At 43.6% G+C, this 24322-nt stretch overlaps 1 protein-coding gene across 4 annotated transcripts in view; it reads left to right on the forward strand.

Annotated features, from left to right (window-relative positions):
* Window positions 1-23702, forward strand: part of shisal1b (shisa like 1b) — a 77558-nt gene extending 53856 nt beyond the window's left edge. For 2 of the 4 annotated variants that reach the window (XM_063196102.1, XM_063196101.1), the window contains 3 exons: window positions 8462-8698; window positions 12557-12770; window positions 14871-15300. In XM_063196102.1, coding sequence (XP_063052172.1) covers window positions 8632-8698; window positions 12557-12770; window positions 14871-15300 — 711 coding nt within the window. In that variant the 5' untranslated portion in view covers window positions 8462-8631. Of the gene's footprint in view, window positions 1-8461; window positions 8699-12556; window positions 12771-14870; window positions 15301-17061; window positions 17202-22453 lie in introns of those variants that run through there. The other 2 variants (XM_063196103.1, XM_063196104.1) reach the window with 2 other exon arrangements.
* Window positions 23703-24322: the final 620 nt, after the last annotated feature.

The following is a 24322-nucleotide window of genomic DNA, read 5'->3' on the forward strand; positions in this document are numbered from 1 at the left end:
CTGATGCATAAACATAATGTACCTTTTTTTAGTCTCCTACGCTTTAGCACACACATTTCATTCCCCAATGTGTTAGACCAGGGGTGTCAAACTCATTTTGGTCCGGGGGCCGCATACAACCCATGTGGACCTCAAGCGGGCCGCATTAGTAACATCATCGCAAAAAAAAAAAAAAACGTAAAGCAGAGGATTAGTGTTCAGTACTATCACGTTTTAAGTGTGTTGAATATGTAGAAAGCAATGCAATACTGATAATTCTATGGAACAATTCCTTGACTTCATTCATTCATTGCCAACCGTCAATTAATGAAATATGGGACAGTTCATTTTGTCAGGGAAGCTGGGGGTTTTCCCCCAGAAAATTTTGTATTTCTTATATGTAATTTCCTGCATTTTCACGCATTCTAACATCCCGTTTCCAGTTTGAGCTTAATAGGAACCAATACAAATCCAATTATATTTATTCAATCAATTACAACCAATACCAATACAATACGAATAAGAAGTATTAACATTTTTATCTCCATATATGAAGGCTAAAATATATGAGCTTTATCAAATGCCTGTTACAGTATAAATTCACTATTTATAATAGAAGTGTGATGTGCACTTTACTACAGTGTAACAGAGGGACCATTGGGTTAATGTCATGCAGGTCTCGATTTTGCCCCGAGGGCCGTAATTGCGCATTTCGGTTATTTCATTAAAAAAAAAAAAAAGTTAAAATTTTTTTTTTTTTTAACATCCGGGCCGGATGGAACCCTCTGGCGGGCCGGATGCGGCCCGCGGGCCGTATGTTTGACACCCCTGTGTTAGACTGTATTCCATTCATGCTTCTTTATTCCGTAATCTATAGCTCATATGTACAGGATTTAACATGGGTCTTTATACTTCCGTGTCACCATGGGCTAGATGGTGTTTCAGTTACAGGTTACATAATGTTGTAGTATTATAAATTCCAATTCCTTGGCCCACTTTGAGCCCCTGGTCTCATAATGAATCCAGTGCATTAGACTCCCTTGGCAGCCTCATTATAAACCGTTCAACCACGAGTGCATTTTTATCACTTGGTACAGAGAGGAAACGATACTTTAATTCTCTGTCAGAAAGGAGTGTTCATAACATCTTAGCCCAGGCTCCTTTGGAGTCTTCAAAGTTTCGGAGCAAGATAATGAGTTCATGTATTCACAGTTCGAGCTGAGGTAGCGACACTCAGGCATCTTTTGAACCCATGGAGAGGGATGCTGCTGCTTAGATGGCAGAGAGGAGCATGGGTTGCCAACGTTTAAAAACGCGGCTCTACCCTTCACAATACAAAGACACACATCGGTTAATGGGTTTTTTTTATTGTAGTGTTTGGCCTTGGGACTTTTAATGGTGAGATAAGCTTGATAGTAGCCTGCATTTTGTTCCGTTATTAAAAATCTGCCTTTCCCCCCCCTCTGATCCAGCAAGAAAAGACAAAAAAGTAAGGCTCCCACCCACCCATTACGGGTGGCTTTGTCCTGGTTGATTGCTGCTTCTGCTGATGATGTCGGCTTAACAAAGCACTGGAAAAAAGCAAACAGAAGTTGCCGACAGCCACAAAAAGAGGCTAAAATTGTGTAACACTTAATACAGTATGCAGCAGCATCTCTGCTCTCCCCACAAGAGACAGTTGTCAGGCATATACATACGGTATGTTAATTGGTACTTACTGCAACTAAGGCAAGAACATTTCATTTTTTTGTGTGTGACATCAGGTTTCCAAGGGAACAGCATTGTGCAGAGGCTTACAACTCGTAGACAATCAGATTTAATCAAGTTCAAGTCACAGCAAAGAACCCTCAGATCTAGACTTTGTACCTTATCTGTCAAGATAAACAGGATTGAGAGCTCATTATTTTTGATGTTTCGAAAATTCCTAATCTATATGCATTATGATGCCTACAATGTATGAGGAAGGAGCCTGAGCACACTGCAGCTTTTAACATATTTTTTGGGTGCAAAGTAAACACACCAACTAATGTTTTGATGTTCACAACATCATTTTCTGAAGTGATGACTATCCTTCAAGCCATTTTGGAATTTGAATTTAAATAAAATAAAATGAAATAAAATACAAATCTTTGTCGAGAGATCTACTCCATCCATTGGGAGAACTAGCATGCTGTCTAAAACTGATCTTTGACCTGGCAAATATATATATATATTAACAGCTGTGTGTACAGAGCAATAACGCCACATAGCAGCCAATAATGCCTCCCTGGCTGCTGGTACTATTGAAATGCTGTTTTATAGTGAGGGATTGTCTCATTAAATAAGGATGAGAGACATGGATTGCGCTGTTCATTTTTCCCATTACAATTAAATGCAGCCACCCCCTCCCTCATTCCCTCCCTCACCCAAACGCTGTTACACAATTTAATTGGTTTACATAGATTACCAGGAGGCAGCATGAGGGCGTATACATGAATGAGCAGCGTAGCAGCTGGGAAAAGCCGAATGAGACAGGCGTAACTTTGTTGATGTGTGTCAGAGTGATAAAGTGTGTACAGCCTCCCTTCCACACAGAAGTATACTTACGAAGAAAAAGGAAAGAGGGCCAATCTGTCCTTCAAAGCCCAATGGGTGTACTGTCCTCCTTGGTGGCAGTGTGTAGTCAAGTCCAGTTCACCATGGTTTTTGCCTAAACAGTAAGGGGGGTGCATTGCATTCCCCACACATCCCCTGCATGAAACAGAAGTTAATAAGTAAGAATGTCCTGCTCCCCTTGTGGAGCTAAGTAATGCCGCTCAAGAAGCTGATATGCTCTCGGGGGATGTGACTGATAGACATGCAGGGACATGATGGATGTCCTAGGCCCAGCTTCGGTCATCTCTCACAGGCAAGGATCAAAACGTGGCCCAGAATTACACTCAAGGCTCTCCAGTTTCTCTGACAGGCGGGCATGAATCATTTGGATATTTCCTGGAGGGCTTATTATGTATTTCCTTTGCTTTCAGCTTGATGAATTAATATTATCAGTGAGAAAGAGGGTCATATAATGTCTTTTTTTCAGTCTCTTCATCCTCATCTCTTTTTTTCTTGCTTGTAGCCCCATGTGCCTGACATGAAACACGGTCTGTGTCCCAAGGTGTGCTTTGCTTTTGGTGTGTATCAATTAGGGTAGGTTCAAAGCATTTTAGGCAATCTCTAAAACTCTTCTGCCAAAAAGTATTAATTCCCAAACTCTAAGTGGCAAGCTTGCAATTAAGCACAGTATCCTAGCCTATGTTTGCCTCAACTTGTCGAGTGGTACCTCCTATTGAATTATGTTCAAAGCAAACAATCCCTTAATTAGCCAACACTTTGTAATAAAATGATTTATATCCATCCAAAGTAGCTTCCATCACTGCACATTCTTTGGAAGCAGAGCACCAGTTTTATCCATGTAGGATTCTATAACATTTCAGTGTTTGTTTGTTTTTTTGTTTTTTTATTCTTAAAACAACCTACATTTTGATGTAATGTCTGGTATCAAATTCACTTTTAGTTTATAGCACACCTATCCACATCCCTTAAAGATCAATCCCACAACCTCTCCTTGATGCTGATAGGTGCTGATTACTTTACCTAAACCACAGGTCCTCAGGCCAAGCCCACCAAACAAGGTAGCAAGTAGGAGCCCATGACAGACAGCAAGGCAGGTCCTTAAGGCACAACAGAGGTCCTTAAGGCACAACAGAGGTCCTCACAGAACGTCAGATAACTGTCAAATCCCATGCCAAATTGCCTGCTCAATCTTTATGAATGAGCAGGATATCGACATCCTCCAATTCAGCAGCTGAAATATAAGAGAGACAGAGAGGGCTCAGAGAAATCAATGGCACCCATGAGTGAGAATACTGTATCTATGGGTCTCTCCCCACTCATTGAATGGCTCTCATTAATGAAAAAAATAATGTATGTTCATTCAAATACAACTGTTGCTTTATCAATTCCTTTGATGATCATGAGTTTGTATAGTGCTTTATGACTTTTAGAGAGTTTCATCTTTCACCAGATATTCCTGCACTAAATTGGAATAAGCATTTTCCAAATGCAGTTCTGTGGGGGACCATGGATATGAAGTAATCCATGCTGCGATGTTCTGACATTTACATTGACATCATTACATTGTATAAAATGGTCTCATTTAGCACATGCATTTGTCTGGTATTAAATCACACATTGTGTTTGAAGTGTACTGTAGTACCACACTATCCATATAGTGTGGTACACTTCAAACAGTTTTGGTTTGTTTTTTAATTAACCTGTGTCTTTGGAGTCTTTGTCTTTTTTCCCGTCATTATCTAACATAATCCAGCTCAGTGCTGGCCAACACTGTGCAGTCCATGTATTTTGGATTTCAATTCCTTCAGCAATATGAACATCTAAGACACAAAACATACAAAAGTACTTGCAAATCAAATTTAGATACACATAAATGTTCTCTTGCTTTTGAATGACGGCACTGGTTAAGGTTTTAGATAGTCATATAGAGAAAAAATACAGGGTGTGATTTGAAAAGTAATAGATAAATTATATTTCAATTTTTGACATCCCATTTCAGACAGCAGGGCTACAAAAGTCATTAGCACACATCTTTGTGCTCTCGCTGATTCCATCCTTTCTTTTATCTATAAATAACTTACAAACAAAATAGTAGCATGGTTCCTCGCAGAACTGGGTCGACTTTTACTTTTTGCTCATTTGTTGCTGTTTATGTAATTAATGAAAGCAACAGCAGAAAGCACACCTGTGAAGGTGTATTAAAACGGTTGTTAATGTTTTTTTTCCATGCTACACTTGACACCAAAACTGTTTTCCCTGTGACATTTGTCTATTTGTTGTAAGTCTGAATGTATGGCTCTAAAACTGAGGGCACCATCTGTACCAGCTGAGTAAACATTTGCCTGTTTGCAGGCAGCAGCCCCAGACAAGCCATCATATAACACCTGCAGTAAAATATGCAGTGCCATATCCATCTCTTGGATTTTTTTCACCGTTGATTTGAGTTATTTTCCATACAGAAATTCAACCTTATAGCACAATGATGTTTTCATGACAGCTAAAAGATGCATACTACGCCTTGTTTCCCTTGACTACACAAAAATGTAACCCCATAACACAATGATGTTTTCATGACAACTAAAAAAAATGCCACTTACACTTGTGTTGCCTTGACTACCGGGACACAATGTGATTGGCTTCTCAAGCACACACATGAAGTAATTCTAAAGTGATGTGTGTCTGTATGCATGTATGGCTTTTCTTGGTTGGGTGATTCAAACGAATCTGATTACGTAAACTCCCCCCAGCCTGAATTCTTTTGATCTTATAGGGTCATGTCAGTACAACCTAGACACACTGCATCACTTATTGTATCACAGACATGTGGAATAACAGGGCCAAGTAAACATGCCAAGGCAGGGGATTTCCTATAGGTTTATGCATAATGAGCAGTGAGGAAAGGAGCAGGAATAGCTTAATGGAAACCCCCGTCACTTTGCAGAAAAAAAAACAACTAATGACTGTTAGACTGCCTGTATTCAGTCGCACCCAGGCTTCTAACGAAGCAGGGCTCTCTAACAAGCCTCTGGAGGAGACCAAGCACATCCCTGTCACCTGGGGGGAAATAAATAAACCCAGACAAACAACACAGAGATTGTAGCAAACCTACTCTAGTGGAACAATTTTATTCATTGTTTGTGTATTAGCTAGTCCAAAGAGCTCAGTCGTGTGGACTACCATGTCCTGGATGAATGCGAGTATTCACAAGCGTTTATTAGATGGGTTTCGTTTTGTTTGTTTGCATTGTGCACTTCATATGTGACGCATGTAACATTGACACAGACATTTGCCAGCTATGAAATGGAACAGTTAAAGGTACACTGAGCAGGTCAAAAGGTCAAAAAAGGTACTGCAATTATGCTGCTCGTTGAAACTGGGTTGCCTATTGCCAAATTTGATCTTTTCATGAAAGTTTACTAAAAAAAATAAACTAATATTTTCTAGTATGGCCCAAGTACAGTCATTTTTGCAGCATCTGGAAATTCAAAATGGCGGACCATGGAGAAGATCCTCCTTTTTATGTATGAAAAGTGCAATTTTTCCAATCACAATGAATACTTTGAATTTGATGGTGGTGGTAAGATAAAAATGTTGAGGATGTGTTCAATTGCCCTCTAAGATGAGGATCATAGTTTCTTCGTGAAAGCCAAAAAATAATCACTAAGCTTCCCGACACCTCTGACAGTTTGTGAAACTCAGTCAGAATGCTAATTTCCCTACTGCAATTAAACACGGTTCACATATGAGCTACACATCAGCAACCACTAATTCACTCACACAGTAAGTGTGTACAAACTAATTAGTGATGGAGTTGCAAATTACTTAGTTAGTGTTGTATGTAGCACCACTGACACAGTTGCATGAAAAATCATGTCTTTAATATGCTTGCATGGTGTGTCAAGTATTGCAAACTCCATTACTCAGACTACAGTACTCCACAGTCTATAACAGTACACCAACTTTTTTTTTTTTTAATCCCCAAGGTGCAGGCACACACACGCACACACACACACACACACACACACACACACACACACACACACACACACACACACACACACACACACACACACACACACACACACACACACACACAATAAGTTATAGTACAATAGTAATAATCAATTAATTTCTTTGGAAGGACAAATGCTCCCCAGAACACAACAAAGCAACCATATACAGTATTTACAAAGAGACCAATAGCCTTGGTCTCATTAGCCGCGCTTCAGCGGCCCGGGGCCGCCCGGGGCTCAGGAGAGTGGCCGGCTCGGAGCTGCCGGCCCCGGGCCATTTTTTGCCTGATCGGACTCATAGCCGACCCCAGGCACATTCAGGTACACGCCTTGTTTGTGAAACGTCAGTCGGGCACAGCCCACTTTCGCCCCAAATCACAGAAGGACAACAACAGAACAACGACAAAGAAGGAGAAGAAAATTGAGCAAACTCTGCTGGAGCAGGTCGCCGTTTGGCTCGTAGCCTACGGACATAGACGAGAAGAACTGCAAAGAAAATGGCTTGCCTTTCAAGAACAGTTTTATTACATGGCAAAGTTGTCGATTCAGAAGCTGTATGGGACGCAGCGCATGTTAAGAAGACAAAGACGCATGAAAATACGAGCAGCTCGACTACTGAGAGTGAACAGAAGGAGACGTGCGAACATGCCCAGTTAATCCCCCCAATAGCGCACAGAAGCATGAGCCCCGGACATAGCGAGACATGAATGTGCAGGTAATTGAATAAGTTACCATGTGAAAGGAGACCAAATCCCGGAGACATAGCACCTTCATCAGTTGCTATAGAAAATTATGAGCCCCGGACATAGCGACACACCCCCTCGTTGCGGCGTGCCACCTGTCTATTCATGGTGAATGTGCAGGTAATTGAATAAGTTACCATGTGAAAAGAGACCAAATCCCGGAGACATAGCATCTTCATCAGCTGCTATAGAAAATGATGAGCCAGGGGAATAGCGACTATTTATTAAAGTAGCCACGGAAGTAGCGTAGCCTACAAGTCGTTCAATCTGCATAACATCGGTGTGTGTCCTGCAGGGAATTCTAAGTGTGCGCACTATGGCACATGTCTGCAAAACGTATGCCTATGGTTTAGTATGTCTGCAAAACATGAGACACTAGGGCAGCAGAGTGAGGATGATTTTAAATAGGCCTAAGTCAATAACAGCTGTGCTTTACTGTGTAATAATGTGGCTGCATGGGGGACTTATCGCTAAATTCTGGGCAAATTATTAGTTTGGGGTGTTTGGCTTTCTTATGGCATAATTTCATAAGATGCAACTTTGGCACTTCTGTTTGTGTTTTTAAAGTTATTTAGCCAACATAACTTTTTTGTTGTTATCAGGGCATCATGGGCACCACTACACTTAAACTTGGGATGTCATAGCTAAGTCATGTCGGCTTTTTTCTGCTTTTAGCCGCCAACTCTTGTGCCATTATCGTGATTTGGCATGCTTTCCACTGGACACCAATAAAAAGTGTCTCACAAATACTCACACATGACATTTATGTCGGCTTATTTAGCTTTTGCGCTATTATCGCCGAAGGTCTGGTAGGCTATATCGCACGTGGGCTATATCGCCCGAGGTTGACCCCGCCTCCGAGCCTCGGCGGTGCTTGCTGGCCCATCGAATTCGACGGGCCAGGGAAAGCGGCCCTTAGCCCCACAACCTGGCCCGGCGGCCATCTTTAGCACCTAGCCCCCTTTTGATGAGATCACCGTCAGCCCCCTTTTGTCCGGGCCAGCCCGGGGCTGGCCCTGCAGTGAGACTAAGGCTAAGGCTGTCTTTAACAGCAATATATCTGATGTGTTGGGCTATATGCATGCACAGTGTCAAGCACAACCATGACCTTTGACCTTTTTACCCTTCAAGGTCATCAGGGGCATCACTCCAAAAGCCATGAGTTGGACCAGCCAAAGGTACAGGTAGAGCAAGATGCTCAAGTGACTTGAAGCCACAGCAGCTCCAGCCCCGGCCCTGGCCCCCTTCTCTCCTTCAGCCGCCCAGCCCTCTCTCCTCCGCTACTGTGTGGGGACAAGAAGATGACTGCCACCAGCCGGCAGTCCTTCAACATCCTGACTGTCATCTTCCTCCTGCTGTCCACAGCAGGTGAGTTGCAGAGCTAAGTTGTCACAGACATCCAGTGCATCCATCTCTTACTCTCTGTTGTGATAGTGACGGGCATCCTGGATTCACAAGCTACACTACAGTGCCACACATACCAAAAACCTCCTTTTTGAAATATGTGTGGGACTGTATTGTAGCTGCTGAATGTAGGTGGCCCATCTCTTACATCCATTGTCTTCACTGTGTCCTCCTTTTGTGTTTTTGTTTTGCCATATTTTGTGTAGTCACGTCTTGCCCCAGTTCTCTGTAGAGAAGAGATCAGTTTTATTAGTCCCAGAGTGATTGTAAAGGAACAGGGCTGGTGGCTGTTGCATTCAACGTCAATGTCCAAAGCGCTTCACATTGATGGTGAGCCCTGATCTTGACCTTCCTCGGACCATCATGCATAACATGAGCAGACAGCCAGGCCTGTTAGACAGAAGTCCTGCAGTGGGAAAGAAAAAAAAAACATTCTGTGAGTAGTCCCCTGCTTAACCGATGTGGCAGCTGTGAGCTCATCTGCCATGTGGACGTTTGTTTAAATTGCTCCTGGATCAGTTTGGGAAAACCTACAAGGAATCTCCTCCAAAAAAGGAGAGGAAGTCTGAAAGAAAAGGGGCAGGAAAGTGCTAGGCTTTTAGTTTAGCTACAGTAGCAGCACTTAACTTTTCCAGGAATTCTGCCCAGTGCATTTTCAGGACGTGGAGCTGATGACGGGATGGGGGTTTGTTTTACTTTGTAAATATCACAAAGTACAACACACACTCTCAATTATTTATGCTAGTGATGATTGGGGAGGTACTTGTTCTGAAAGCCCAACGTCTTTTTGGGAGAGGGGTAAAGGAAAGATGTGCTGCCAATAGAGTACAATAGAAAATGCTATTCGTCAGAGTTTTGAAGGGAAAAAAAAGCGCTGGTATGCCGACTTAAGACACTTAATGCCACTTGTGTCTCTGGTATACATACCATAATGTGTAAACATTAGCATTACTCTTAATTAAAGCCCATTTAACACTTAAGCTTCCATTACACAGATTGTCAAAATCCACACCATCCTCTTGATGTTGACATTCCAGTAATGTAAAGCAAACTATGTTAAGCATACACATCATTGCATTGCTTTTAAAACGTCAAGGGTTGATTCCCTCCAAACATCTCAGCGCAACATCTGACGAGGCCCTGAAATCCCCTAAAGGAAGACTAGGTTTATAGTCGTGCCATAGTCAAAACAAGCTCAAATCCGTTCCCAGAGAGACATGCCAAATATCTGGGCTCTGAAATCCCTGCTCCCCTTGGGGAGGTTATGCCCTCAGCATTTCTCTGCATTCCTAATTACAGACAACAAAACGCTGAACATTATTTTTCAAGATTACGTGTATTGTGTGTGTCCACGGCAGTTACAGACAGCATTACATCATTACGCAGTGCGGTGACACGTTTAATGACTGACATCCCATTATTGTCCCGCTGATCTGCGTATTGTAAAGTAGTCACAGGTCTGACAGGTTTTAACAGTTTTGTGAAACTACCCAATCGCTCACACCACAGGAGATTGGCATAGAAGCAACAGGAACAGTTTGTGTTTGAATGAGGCAGCTGTGTTTTATTAAATCATTCCAGATTGGCATTTCTCCTTTCCTTTTGTACTTTTTCTGGTACACAATGTTATGAAAAGAGCTACGGTGCATGAATTATGTAACTTTTGTTTGATTTGCATATGCTGTGTGGACATCAATCGTTTACATATGTTGTGTGTATTACCATTATCATTGCGCATCAAAGCTGCTGTTTCAACCTTCAACTTTTGATCATGGTGTTCGATATTGACTGAAGTGTAGATGCTTTGTTGTCATGTATATCAGTGTTAAAGTGTGAGATTTCAACCTGGTGCCCATTCAGCTCCTGCACAATCAGCCTGTAAACCCCACCGTGCCTTACTTTCACTACACTTGGAAGTGCTACGAACCCTCCAGAGTGACATTGCATTGACTCCGCGTCCTGTTTTACCCCATTGTCTCTCTCATTGACGCAGGTTAGAAAAACCCCATATGAGTGGGCGATCCTCTGCGACTCTGCGCTCTCCCGGATGCGTTCTTCTTATCAGAGCTGCCTCTCTCTCCGTGGTCCCATCTAAATGCTAATGACAGTCTGTCCCTCTCGCTCGCTGTGCCTGAGCCACAGATCAGTCACTCCGAGAGGAGCGGGCGAGCTAATTGTGCATAAGCAACCGCAGGCTCTGGCGCAGATTAGACCCTTATCTGGGTTTCTGTAGGAGAGGCGAGAGTTGGGGCAGCAGGAAAAGGGGCTGTTAGGGCTGGGTGCTTGTCATGTTCGACTGCTGTTGGGTCCCAAAACATGCTGAGCTGACTGAATTTGTCAGCTGAGAGGCAACAATACACAGTTAAAAAAAATGCAGTGTTAATTCAACACTTAGACTACTCTGGGACCAAGCCATGTACAATCTAGAAGATGTTAAATTGACTCTCAAAGGGCTGCATTAATACTGCATGTTTTACTGTGTACGAGTCGAAGAGTAACTTTTAAACATTTCGTTTTTCAGTTGGAACACGGTCAGGTCAACCTGCAGTGTCCCTCAACCACATTGTTGCTCTCTGTTTGTCAGGCCACAGAGCACCCAGGCTGCTGTCATACATAACGGCAGAGGTATTACCGTAGACCTGGAGGTCGCTCAAACACTGCGTCTTGTCTGGAGTCATTGCGGGCTCTCGCTGTCATCGGAAATGCGATTATTCTCTTTCAACAATCTCACAGGAAGCATTATTGTTCTAAGTGATCCCATTGTGCAGGTTCAGGCAAAGGACAATCTGATTAGGAAGGAGCACAGGAAAGAAAAAGTAGAGTCTTGCCCTCCAGTGTCATTAGCAATCATTTGAGTGTTTTTATCTTTTCTGACGTTTTTCGCTTACCATTCCTGATAACTCGTAAAAGACTCTGCCAGTTTCTTTTGTCACCCTCAACAATGTCGTTTCAATCATTCCGTGTCATTTTCACACTTAGATTCAAGGTTTTTTGTGGCATCATTGAGGGACAGGGCATTCAAGTTTACCTGTAATCATTTAACCTGGTTGTGTATATGTTGCTTGTTACCCTATAAAGTCTGCTACCCCTATAAATTCTGCATGCACTTCATAAGTTAATCACCATGTTATGGGACTGAAAAATGAATTGGAATTATATTTTCCATTAGAGAATGTCCAAATGCTTTCCTGCCTTGCTTAATATGTCTGACGCGTGCCATGTACATGCTCACTGCGTTTTCCAATATCTGTATCAACATCTGTCTCCTTGCCTAGCAAACTCAGTCCGCTGGTAAGATTCATGGCTCTTTCACCTATTCATTAGGCTTAATGGGTGGCATGATTGGAACGGAGGAGAGAAGCCTCGACTCGCTGCTTGTCGCTACAGTTCATTTCACAGAAAGATTGGTGACTGCTGATCACCTCCATGATTCTGGCCTAGCGAGTGATTTTCACGCCGCTTCAATCATTGTGGAACAATCTCTTTCATCATGTTGTCTGATCATGAGGTTCCTACAGGGGGATGTTGAATCCCAGTAGTTAGATGAACCTCGTATAATATACGTAGCTCATGTACAGCATAATTAATGTCACCTTACATCTCATATACAGTACTGGACTTTTATTTGTAAAGGTCATGTTTTTTGTTCTGCTATTCAATATTAAATAATCTCTGAATAAATTAATGAGTTGGGAAAACACTAGTCTTTGCATGAATTGGGACTGTTGCGTTTTGTTTTTTAGATGGCTATGTTGGCAAACTTCATGTTGGGCGGTGCCATCATGTGTAATGTAACCTATTTGTTCTTATCACTTCCCAAAGCTCTTTCAGCCCATTTTCGGGTCTGCGAGCCATACACTGACCACAAGGGGCGTTACCACTTTGGTTTCCACTGCCCGCGCCTCTCCGACAACAAGACCTACATGTTCTGCTGTTACCATAACAACACCGCCTTCAAGTATTGCTGCAATGATACAGAGTTTCAGCACATCATGCAAGTCAACTTGACGGCAACCCCAGATGGCTACACACACAAGTAAGTACCAGCTGAGGAACTGTACAAAAGAAAAGGAAAAGGAAACAGCGAGAGGCATCGTTTGCCTCCAGCATCATGCTGAATGCCTTTTATGTCTTAATAACATACATGCTTGTGTCCTGTGTTTTTTATTCTGTTTTACTGCTACAGCTATGAAAGTGGTGTGTGTGCAACCAATTATACTGCCATGGGACTCCTTTCAATGTGCAGTCGTTTTGTGTAATGCGTAGGCAGAACGTCTGTTTATGTCAGTAATTATGGCATTATAATTAAACTATTGCTACAAAGAACTGACATTTATTGTGGCAAATCAAGTAAAGGATGACTGTAGAAGAAAGAGCTGGGCTACCAGTGATTTGGAACAGTGCATTCCTTCAGTCCTTCAGTGTGCATGTATCTGTGTGCGTGTGCGTGTGCGTGTGCGTGTGCGTGTGCGTGTGCGTGTGTGTGTGTGTGTGTGTGTGTGTGTGTGTGTGCATGTGCGTGTGCGTGTGCGTGTGCGTGTGCGTGTGCGTGTGCGTGTGTGTGTGCAGGGCTGTAAAGTACAGCATTTGCTCCAAGAGACCAGCAGGCATGTTGAGCACAGTGCCTTCGCGCTCCAACATGCACGCACACACACACACACACACACACTCTCACACACACACACACACACACACACACACCGACAGGGACATGCACATCGACATACACTAACGGACTCCTCTCGGAGTCTCAGCAGTGTCGGGGCCACTCTGCCCTTCAGCATTAGGCCAGTGTCCCACTAAGCCTGCTGGACCACCCATTTCCTCTTCTCTCTCGTTATGCACTCTCTCTTTCTTCCTCTCCCTCTCTTTCTCTCTCTTTCTCTCTCTCTCTCTCTCTCTCTCTCTCTCTCTCTCTCTCTCTCTCATTGCTTGGGTCATTCAGAACAAGACCTTGTTCACACAGGTGTATTTGTTCTTCAGTAGGCCGTTAATATGGCTGATCCTATTCTACCATGAAATATTTCACTGTTGATTAAGTCCATTGCAAGGCAGCTCAATTGTGTATTCATTGAGAAAAGGACTAAGACTATCTTCTTTTTCAACTAGTTACAGTAATGAGCAGCATTTCATGCTAAATAGCCAAAAAATATTTATGTATTCGCAAGGTACATTGAACGTGCTTATATAGACACACAGAGACAGACACACACACACACACATAGAGAGAGTGTTTATTCTGCTTAGTAAAATCCCCATGAGGTACAATCAGTAATTCTTTTTTTCTTTTCTTTTTTTAACTGTAAACCATTTGACATTCACTCAGCAAATTTCTCTGGAGACTTCTATAATGAAGCGGCTGACCTTAGGGTTAATTCAGCACCTCAACACCGACAGTGGATGCCCTGAATTACAGGGCGCAGTTCCTCATCAAGACACATTAACCATATAGCAGCTCAGAGTTTTTATGTCCTGCTATGTTCTCATAACCAAACCTTCAGCCTTCCTTAGTAGTATGAAATACACTATACATGTAGAATAAGCACTGTTCTTGAACTGGGTTCTTGAACTGAAATTTCCTTCAACAGTAACCCTGTTTTGATTCGCATGACTGTCGATTTGGTAGTTGTTTTGTAGATTTATGGTGGTCATTGCCAAGAAATCTTTGCTTTTGTTGTTCAGCCTTTTTGATGTGCATATCATTTTACCTACTGAATTAAAACAGCGCAGGACTGTGAACAAAGCGAAGCCATTTGCTCGTGAGGTTACAGTTTTTGGCCACATTTGCGTCTTCTGTTCTTGCTGCTGGGGCCCAGGGCTTTATTAAACAGAGACTGTGAGCAGCCAGAATGAAATGTGATTTCCTGAAATGTCCAGGCCCCTTCCCCACATACTGCTCCCTGTCCAAGTTTTCTTGGATGACATGTCGGGGAGAGGAGGACCATTTAATTTGAAATATTTCCACTTTATAACGGCAATCTCCTGCATAATTACTTATTTTCCTTCCATACCTGTTTATTGGCCATTGTAAATGTTTTTAACAGGGCAGAATTGTTTTTAATAGGGGAGCAGAATCATTTTGGCTTAAGTGTTGACCCTTCCTGACCTCCTCCCTCCCTTCCTCCCTCCTTGGCAGCAATTACACGGCCCTCATTGGTGTGTGGATCTACGGCTTCCTGATCATAGTGCTGCTGGCGCTGGACTTCCTCTACTACTCGGCCATGAATTACGAGCTGTGCCGTGTCTACCTGGAGAAGTGGGGGCTGGGAGGACACTGGCTGCAGCAGGCCCGGAGCCAGTGGAAGGAAGGAGGCAGCTCAGGCTCAGCCGAGCCCCAGACACAGACACAGGTCCAGACCCAGGGCCAAGTTCAGGGCCAGACGGAGATCCATCTCCAACTACATCCCCAGTCGCAATGTGCAGCCTCGGGTCACGGGCCTGGGGTCGTCGTCCATGGCTCTGCGGGAGCCCCTTACTCCCTCCCCAGACACAGCAGCAGCCTCAGGGGAGACAGCAGCCCTCAGAGCCCCACGCTGCTTCCCCTGCACGCTGCAAACGCCTGGTGAGTCAGCAAGTCAGCAGCTTACGTATGTGATCAATATGCAATTGCTGGTACGTAGCAAATTTTGTACTGTTAAGCAGTTAGAGAGGCATACTGTATTTAAGTTGGTCTTAACTCTTTTAGGGGTGTTAACTCTCTAAGTGTTGAATTAACACTGCAAAAGGTAATGTGTAATACGTGCAGAGCCGATTCTAGGGTAAGTTGGGGCCCCAAGCGAAAATTAGGAAAAATGAATATTCACAACAAATCACCACTACTGTAGTTTAAAGTCTTGGCTGTTATTCACCATCTATAGGTTTGGGGGCCCCAAGCGACTGCCTGCCTTGCCTGGTGACAAGATGCGCCTCTGAATACGTGAATCAGTCTTAGATATCATTACTATCACTACCACATAAGCCATATGTGAAATGCATAGACTACAAACTGCTTCCACAAATTCTGAATGGTGTTGCTTTGTTTTGACTCCATAACTTATTTCATGACGTGCTTAGAGAGACTAAACAAAGACAGGGACAGGTATGCGTTTAATAATAATAAAAAAGTAAATCGTTTTTAGGGGACACCTTGAAACCCTCATGCTGAACAATAACTCCTGAGGAATTATTATACTGTAAATAGTATAATCTGGAACATGACTACAAGCAATTCTTGATGGTTTTCAAAATGGCAGTTCAGAGGTTTACTTTTTCAACAGCTTAAAACCACTAAAACTGCTAGCAAACGTTTGCCCTAAATTTTAATGTTTTGAAGCTCGCCTCCATTGACGAGGCTTTTGATTTGTCAAGATAGAATTCAATGCCTCTGCCAAAAATGCCTTAAGCACTCAATAAATGACTAAGTGTATTACTAAAGATGCTGTGTAATGTCGTATTAGTGTAGTACTATGGTAGCAAAGTCTTTTCAATGACTATTACAGTGTTCCACTGGTGCATTATGGGTATATAAACTTGACACAAGTAATCTGCTGTCTTAAAACCTCAACAAAGAAGATGTGCAGAAAGATCTGCTTTCAGAATGTAGAATAACTTATCGCTTCCCTCCCGGCTTCCCACCCGTTGACCTCTCCTACACATGTTGATGCCGTCATTAATTCACAGTTGTCACAATACCCTTACGGCCTCAGCGCCCACAACAGCCTTACCCGCAAGATGAGCGACCCCCACATCATTATCTCGCACATCAGTCTTCATATCTGTCCATGTCAATAATGGACTTTATCCCTCTCACCTCCTACATAACCCAAACCCATCAGATCGGCGAAGTCACTGGAAACACATGCACGCAATCCCTATGCATACTCGTCAAGGGTAAATAACGACAAGTATCCTTTGTGTTCTGTTGTTTACAGTTGGTTAAGAAGTGCAAAAATAAAACTCTGATATCTGTCGATTCAGATAAGCCATGATGAGTGTTCAGATCATTTGGCTTTTCCTGAAACGTGGATGGCAATCAAACCAGTTATTTCTAGTTCTATATAAAAATATTGGATATGCCTTTTTGAATGCAGTGACAGTGTGTGACTGATGATCTGCCAACTTGGTGCAAATCCCCCCACGCAGTAATGTGCGAGCCGTCTAGTGAGATGAGCCAAAAGTGTCATCAGCGCGAGTGTAATATGCTCATTTCTTGGACCTCCAACACAATACCGAGGGCTCAGTGTGTGTGTGTGTGTGTGTGTGTGTGTGTGTGTGTGTGTGTGTGTGTGTGTGTGTGTGTGTGTGTGTGTGTGTGTGTGTGTGTGTGTGTGTGTATATTTCCATCTCAGACACTCACACGGTAGGGGTCTCGGTGCAAGGCTGGCCTGGCCACCGTGGAGAACTGCAGGCAGCTCCTTGCCGCCAGACAGCTCGACCGGAGGTCTATGATATATTAATGAGAAGAGAGCGGCTGACAAATGGGCCTGAGATCCTAGCTGGAGAGGCAAAGGGGAGAACGGGAGAAAGGGAGAGTCTCCCCCCATCCATCCATCCACCCCCAACCTCCGGCAGATGAGAGCCATGTCGGCCCCACCTGATTCCCCACCACCCCCCACTTCCCACTCCCTATGGATCTGCCCAATTAAGGGACCGGGTGCCTCCCGAGGAGCCTCGTTAGTCTGCTCTCTGGCCTCAGAGCACCATCGGACTCCCTGTCAATCCCCGCAGGTCGAGCCACTGACATAACTAAGGCACTGCCCGTCCACACAGCATAGGAAGAGGCCCCACTGTGAACTCAAGAGGACTTGGTTTGATTTGTGAACAAAAATTAAAACGAGACACGCAATCATTATGAAAAGTTCCACCAAACAACTGTCACAGTAGCTTACTGTTTGCTAAAACATCTACATTTGGACTGTTTAGCTTCAAGTAACAAAGTTTAAAAGTCAAGTCAGCTCAGTAGAATGCCTCTGAGACCGATGCGCATTTCACGGGCATTATGTCCCCTTAAGGAGAATGGGAGCCACTACAGACAAACAACAATGACTGCGTCACCAGATGGCCCTATGTCAGCTTGTCTGGTGGAAGTTATTTAAGAAGCCTGGACGCCTGTCCCACGAGAGCCACATGCTGAGAATAGAGCTCACTCTTGCACAGAAACATCTGCCTGAATATAAAAGGGATGGAGTTTTTTCCCCCTTGTTTTAAATAGGGTCCAATGTAAGGGCAGTTTGTTGAAATTGCAACCCAGGGCCAGCTTATTGCGTGACTTCCTAGAGTTTGGTCTGCAGAGAAGGACACTCGCAAGATGAAAGGATTTCCATCACTGATTGACCACATTTTCATCAACATCTGTACAACAATGCAATGATGACTCGCCTAAAAAGTCCTGGCTGGAATTTTGAGCACAAAGTACCACAGGTTTATAATGTTCACAGTTACTGTCCTTTCTCTCGACGTTTTGACAAGATGTCTTCAATATTTCATACCCAATACACAGTCAGCCAGGCGTGGGTGGGAAGTTTTTTTTTTCTACAAAAATTATCATACTCAAGGGACCATCCACCATCCAGCAACCCTTTCCACAACAGTAAACACAGCTGTTCCTGGAATCCCATAACATATTGCTTTAAAGCCTTCTCCTTTGAATTATTTAACAGTCTGTCCTTGGTAGAGACAGGCTCCAGTCTATTGGAGATTCCGTAGAGGAGGTGCTACTCCCAAGGCAGGCTTAACCCGTGCCATGTTCCCCCATGCTACGTGCTAACCCTGGGGCGAGAGCCCTCTTCACCCCCCCCCCCCATGGCAAAGGGGTTGCATATGTCAGACAGCCACTTGGGGGATGACCAGGATATGGCACTGGCCTTACCAGGGAACACTCAGCTATTCTTAGAGTGACTCCCTGACCCATGGAGGGTAGATATTGAACTCCACACTCCCGTCACTCCCCACTCGCACGTCTGTCAATCCAAACATTGTCCCCGGCCCTGCCGTGGCCAACCGGTAGGGCACTCGCCTGCCATGCGACTGACCCGGGTTCGATTCCCGGCCCGGGTCCTTTGCCAAGCCCTCCCCATCTCTCTCCCAATTCGCTTCCTGTCCACCTCTCACACTGTCCTATCAAATAAAGTCGAAAAAGACCAACAAAAAAATCTCCATACACTCTCCCATCCACCCACCAGCCAAGCCAGCTCTGCCATGGCAGACAAGTATGAGAACAGAGGAGCCTAAGAGGGACTACAGTGCGGCATTGCTGCTTTGGCCAAGTGTGCAGAAAATGCCCTTGGCCACATCACTTTGGTTTATGTCCCACAATCTATCTAAGTGGATTAAAAACTATGCTATATAGCACGCACAGCCAAGTCTGGTGACAGGAGTGTCAACGGCAGGGGAGAAAGGGATTTAATGGGATCTTGTTTTCTAATTGGCTAAGAGCCCGGCCCACTTTGGACTCCATCCACCACTTGGGTGGCACCTCGTCCTTCGAGGTCAGCCGAGGACTCCCCGGTTTGCCAGGAGACCCCAAACAAACTCAACATCTGTCACAACATTTATTCAGCCTCCACTGACTTTAGGCCAGAGGTGCACATTGTAGTGGTCCACTTTGGGTTCATCTTGGCAGATCTGGCCACCCATAGCCAGACACTCAGGCCAGCCAGACACCCATTGCTCTCTCTGTACTGCTTTGTGTACATCAGCGTGGTTCCAGTGGGTCTCCATTTATCATGGGGGACGAACACCACAAATGTCACCATCTACTGACATTTACAACAGACCTGACAGTTTAACCACAACCGATGACTGATGCCATCGCTCTCTCACACACACGTTGAATTGCATTGAATCCATTAGGGTTTATGCGCTGGTGTATGCTCCTTTGCATTAATACAGAGGCGTAGCGTGCTATCAGATGTTAATATTCAAGTAAAATCAAGGTTACTGCTTTAAAATGAATTAATGGGAATTTAGAATTCGTCAGGCCAAGGGGTCCAGGTGGGCAATGAGTGACTCATTCTGCCTTGGGCTAAAACTTGTGTGACCTGGTTTTCTGAAAAGGGGGTGACATTTATCCTGTCCCTTGCACCAGAGTCGCTGCCAGGGTGACTCTGAGATGGCATCTAATGCTGCCACAGGAAAGGTCAGAGCTGCAGGTGTCCATTCTAAAAAGATCACTTTCATCAAGTCAGAAAGAGAAAGATGAAAAATGTACTGCATGTTCCTAATATTTCTACCTGTTCTTTTGTATGGTGATTATTAAAAAAGAACTCATTACTAATTAAGGTTGTGATAATCACTATCTGCACCATAGTGCACGTAATGCACGTGAGAATGAGATACGTATACTATGTTTGATGATATATCACATCCCTTACATAGGCATGTGAGTTGTTACCCTCAGGCAGGAGGTTCAGGCTGCCTTCATTCCAGACGAATAGAGCCTGCAGATCATTTATACCATACTAGTACATATTAAACAAGGATCCAACTTTAAGATTGTACCTGAATAACACATTGCACTTCGTCTCTGAATGACTGCACTTGACCATTGTACTGTATGTTTTATATAGCCTGATTATCATCGATGTTCAAATCTCTTCGAGACTTGGTCTGACCAAGAGCATAACAATTAACGTTTCCCAAACGGCATGGTTGACCTGCCTCCCTTGGTTTGCTTATGGTTGTTTGCTTATCGACAAAGTGGGAGGAGTTCCCGTATTTGCGGGAACTCAGAAAGTACTTGCATTGCTCTTGACCTGACTAGTTGCAACTCCGTCACTAGGACGGCACAGCCTGGCTATGTTTTATACTGTGTATTGTACTGTGTTTTGTAACCGTATCAGACGTACTGTAAATGGCACAGAACAATTTTCAAAAAGGACAATAAATATTCTATCTATCTATCTATCTATCTATCTATCTATCTATCTATCTATCTATCTATCTATCTATCTATCTATCCAGTAGTCCAGTATATCAGTCATGTGACACGTGCTGTCAGAGACGGTTTAGGTTGAGACGGGACAGTCGCCGCCATCTTGTTGACGCCTTCGGGGTGCTGTTTCGCGATTAGTGAGACCAGATCTGAGAGTCAAAGGGAAAAATGAATGGGGAAACTGAGTACAGGTCGGGAGGGAACCCTGCGGTTGTGAAAACCATATGGTTGAAACCGCAGTGAAAAGTTGAGCAATCTAGACTGCTTGGTTGTGTCATGCGAGTCAAAATAAAGCTTTTTAAGCCACTTTTCTCACGTTTTCTTTTTTACACTGTGCAGGCGCAGTAGTTCTACAACGGCACGAGAGTGACAGCTTTTCACAACTGAGCATGCGCAACAATTCGTGTGCGCCGATGCAGCTAGATGATTGGATGAATGGCAAAGCAGCTCAGCAGGCAGTTGGTTCTAGTTGCCAGAAAGGCGGGAGATGTGCGGGTAGACATTTCTATGGACACCTAACGATTCTGACATATCTCCCCTTCCTAAAAAAATCTCTGGTGCTGTTCCTCCTTCAGAAGTACGGGTGGTGCCGTGACCGTCTTCTGACCGGCACACCACATATAAACCAGAAATGTATAAACCAGTATAAAGTTCAAGTGCAGACTGGTGGACAAAACGTTTAACTGTGCAACCATCCCTGATGGACCCACATAATTATGAACCATACAATATGTGTTTCTGTTTATGCGGCAATAATTATGCCCAAATATTCATAGCCAGCTGTCTGTGCTTGGTAGGACAGGGTGTCTTCAGGGGGGCACTGCAGTTAAAAGTTTAGATTAATGCATCCATTATTCGTTTTTGCAAACTAATGTGTGTTATGTCATACTGTACAGTACATTGCCCTGATGCGGATATTCACCCAGAAGTGTTGATACTGAAACAGACAAATAGTTAATGCCATATACACCACATACATTGTTATTAGCGTTAGTCACTCACAGTGCAGTTACAACAGTTATGCTACCATCAGGCTGGTGTATGTTAGCTGTGGGAATAACATTCAGGATTCTCATATTAGTACCAGAAGTACTTTACTGCTGGAGGTAAAAAAATATCTGTAATCTACAATATAGTATAATCTACATAGGGATAGGGATATGGAGATCTGACCATGTGAACATATGTATGGTGATTTTGTTGTGAATATAGTGCAGGGGTGCTCAACTAGAAACTGAAAAGGTCCACTCGCCAAATTTCGTATGTTTCCAGGGTCCAAAAAAGTCGCTACGGACCGATGCAGAAAATAGCCTCACTCGCTGGCCGCACTGGCCTCTTGCCCACTCACTGAGTTGTCATAGTGATGATACTTTTATTTGTCATAAGACTGGCTTCGCAGAAATACACCTATAGATCGCATGGCAGCGAAATCTCATGTATAATTTATACATATTAAATACAGATGGATTTTGTCTTGGTCCGGATGACATTGCGTTTGGGTCCGCATCCGGACCTGGGTCTGCCAGTTGAGCACCCCTGATATAGTGCAATGTTGTGTGTAATGTGTTGTCCTTGTGTCTTCCTCTGTATTTATGGATGTATGTATGCTATTTGACACCTTAATTTCCCTTGGGATCAATAAATTATACTCTACTCTTCTCTACTCTCTACATTAATCTACTGTATATTCATTCATATTAATCACCCAACCTAATAAACAAATAGTGGTGTCTACCTGTCACATACAAATTCACATACAGCTTCCAGTCCGCTCTCGCTGACTGTGTGTTGTTTTTGTCTTGCCACAGAATGAAGCCATGGAGGACTGCCATTCACTGCTCAGAGACACATGGCATTTTGGGAAAACTGAGGGCCGGGTTTTCGAGCCCTGGACTCCACTTTTGAGGAAGGCTTCCCCCAACTCTACTCCACCCCACACTACTCTACTCCACTCCACTCCACTCCACAAAACCTGAAGAGGAAGCAGCAGGGCCGATGTGGACATGAGGAAGGAGGACAGCTCTCGGGTGGAAGCTGAGGGCAGTGAAGCGCTCTCCCTGAAACGCCTTGCTCCCCCTCCCCCCCCCCCCCCCTGCCCTGCCACAGGCCCACTGAACTACTCTCCACGTGTCACCTCCCTGCGTGACAGCCACTGATTCTGTGTCCACTCAGAGATAGAGGTGGCCACAGGTCTGCGCCACAAAAGATGACGACGACGGTGATGATGATGTACTTGTACTGTTTGCACTGCTGTATAACCCATGAAGGGTCCAGAGTTTCTAGCTATATGTAGCTGCATTCGGGGGGGAGTCATGGGGTCTTTGTATATCTGTCAACTAGTCAGGGAACGGTATGAGCAGCAAATACCTAGGATGTGTGTATGTGCGCGTGAAGTTTGTTTTTGTTATGTTTGGTTGTTTTTATCAGCTGTTTGGTAGCCTTTTTGACAAATGTAGTCATTCTTGGGTAGGATAAACCATACTTTGTTGTGGTGTACCCACGTGTTTTGGGAAACTAAAACTTTTTGTTACTGAAATATGCTTATTCTGACTTGCTGCAGTTTTGACAGGTGAGGAATAGACAGTCATACAGTTAACACAGTTACTAGACAATGTTCATGAAACACAAACAAGAACAATACATTTGACTACTGAACATTTCTATTGTGTAGTATTTCTAACAGCCTCAAGAGGTTTGTAATTGTATTTCTTGTCAGACTGTCACCAAAGTGAGGAACAGAAGCACATTCTAAAGACAAAAAAAACCACACTGCTGAGAGTCATTTGTTTGCACAGACAGAATAAGTCAGTTTGGCAGCTGGTGATGGTTAACAGCTGAGCGTGTTTGTCACTTATTGGTATGAAAATAAATTATTACATCATTCAGACCCTTTTGATATCGCTCAGTGAATAATGAATCATTGCCTCACAAATATTTAGTGGTCGTCTCCCTCCTTTTCTCATTTGAAACTGAACATTTGTTGTAAATGTCTTGCCATTCCATCTGTTTATGATCTCATATCAGTCATATCTATTCTGTCCAACATTTATGGGAAACTTATTGGAATGGTTTATCAGCTCAAGCCAAACAGCAGATCCAAGACTATAGAAATGAAGGGTAGATAACCATGATCAAAGTCATACAGTAAATCTTTTAGTGTTGCAAAGTTGGTCCGCCATGCTTGTGGAGAACGTTTTTTATTGTTGGTATAAGGCAGTCTGAGACATTAATGAAGCTGATTTTACAGTTCTGATTCTGAACCTGATCCTGCACCAAATTCACACCGCAGTGCACTAATCCCAGAGAACAGAGACAAAGACGGAGCAGCTTCTGTCTGTAGTGATGTTGGTTGAGCAGAGGAGGCTCCAGTGAATTGAACACGACTATGGTATGCGGTGTGATCATATAGTGGTGTAGTGAAGCCATGAAGAGAACTAATGATGGCACCAGAGACACATTGTACATAGAGGGTTAACCGCCTGCACACATTTGTGGTGTATGAGAAAATGGACCAGGGGAAAAAGAAAGAAAGCACAGCAGTCACAAGGAGATGAAAAAGAGCAAAAGGAATAAAGGGAGTCATGTTTCCAATTAATTGTTAAATGAAAATGAATATACTTTGTTATGTTTGTCATACAGAGTTAGCGCATGGGTCTGTATTTGTGATAACAGTGCAG

The sequence above is a fragment of the Engraulis encrasicolus genome, chromosome 4, assembly GCF_034702125.1.
Source record: "Engraulis encrasicolus isolate BLACKSEA-1 chromosome 4, IST_EnEncr_1.0, whole genome shotgun sequence".
Taxonomy (NCBI): domain Eukaryota; kingdom Metazoa; phylum Chordata; class Actinopteri; order Clupeiformes; family Engraulidae; genus Engraulis; species Engraulis encrasicolus.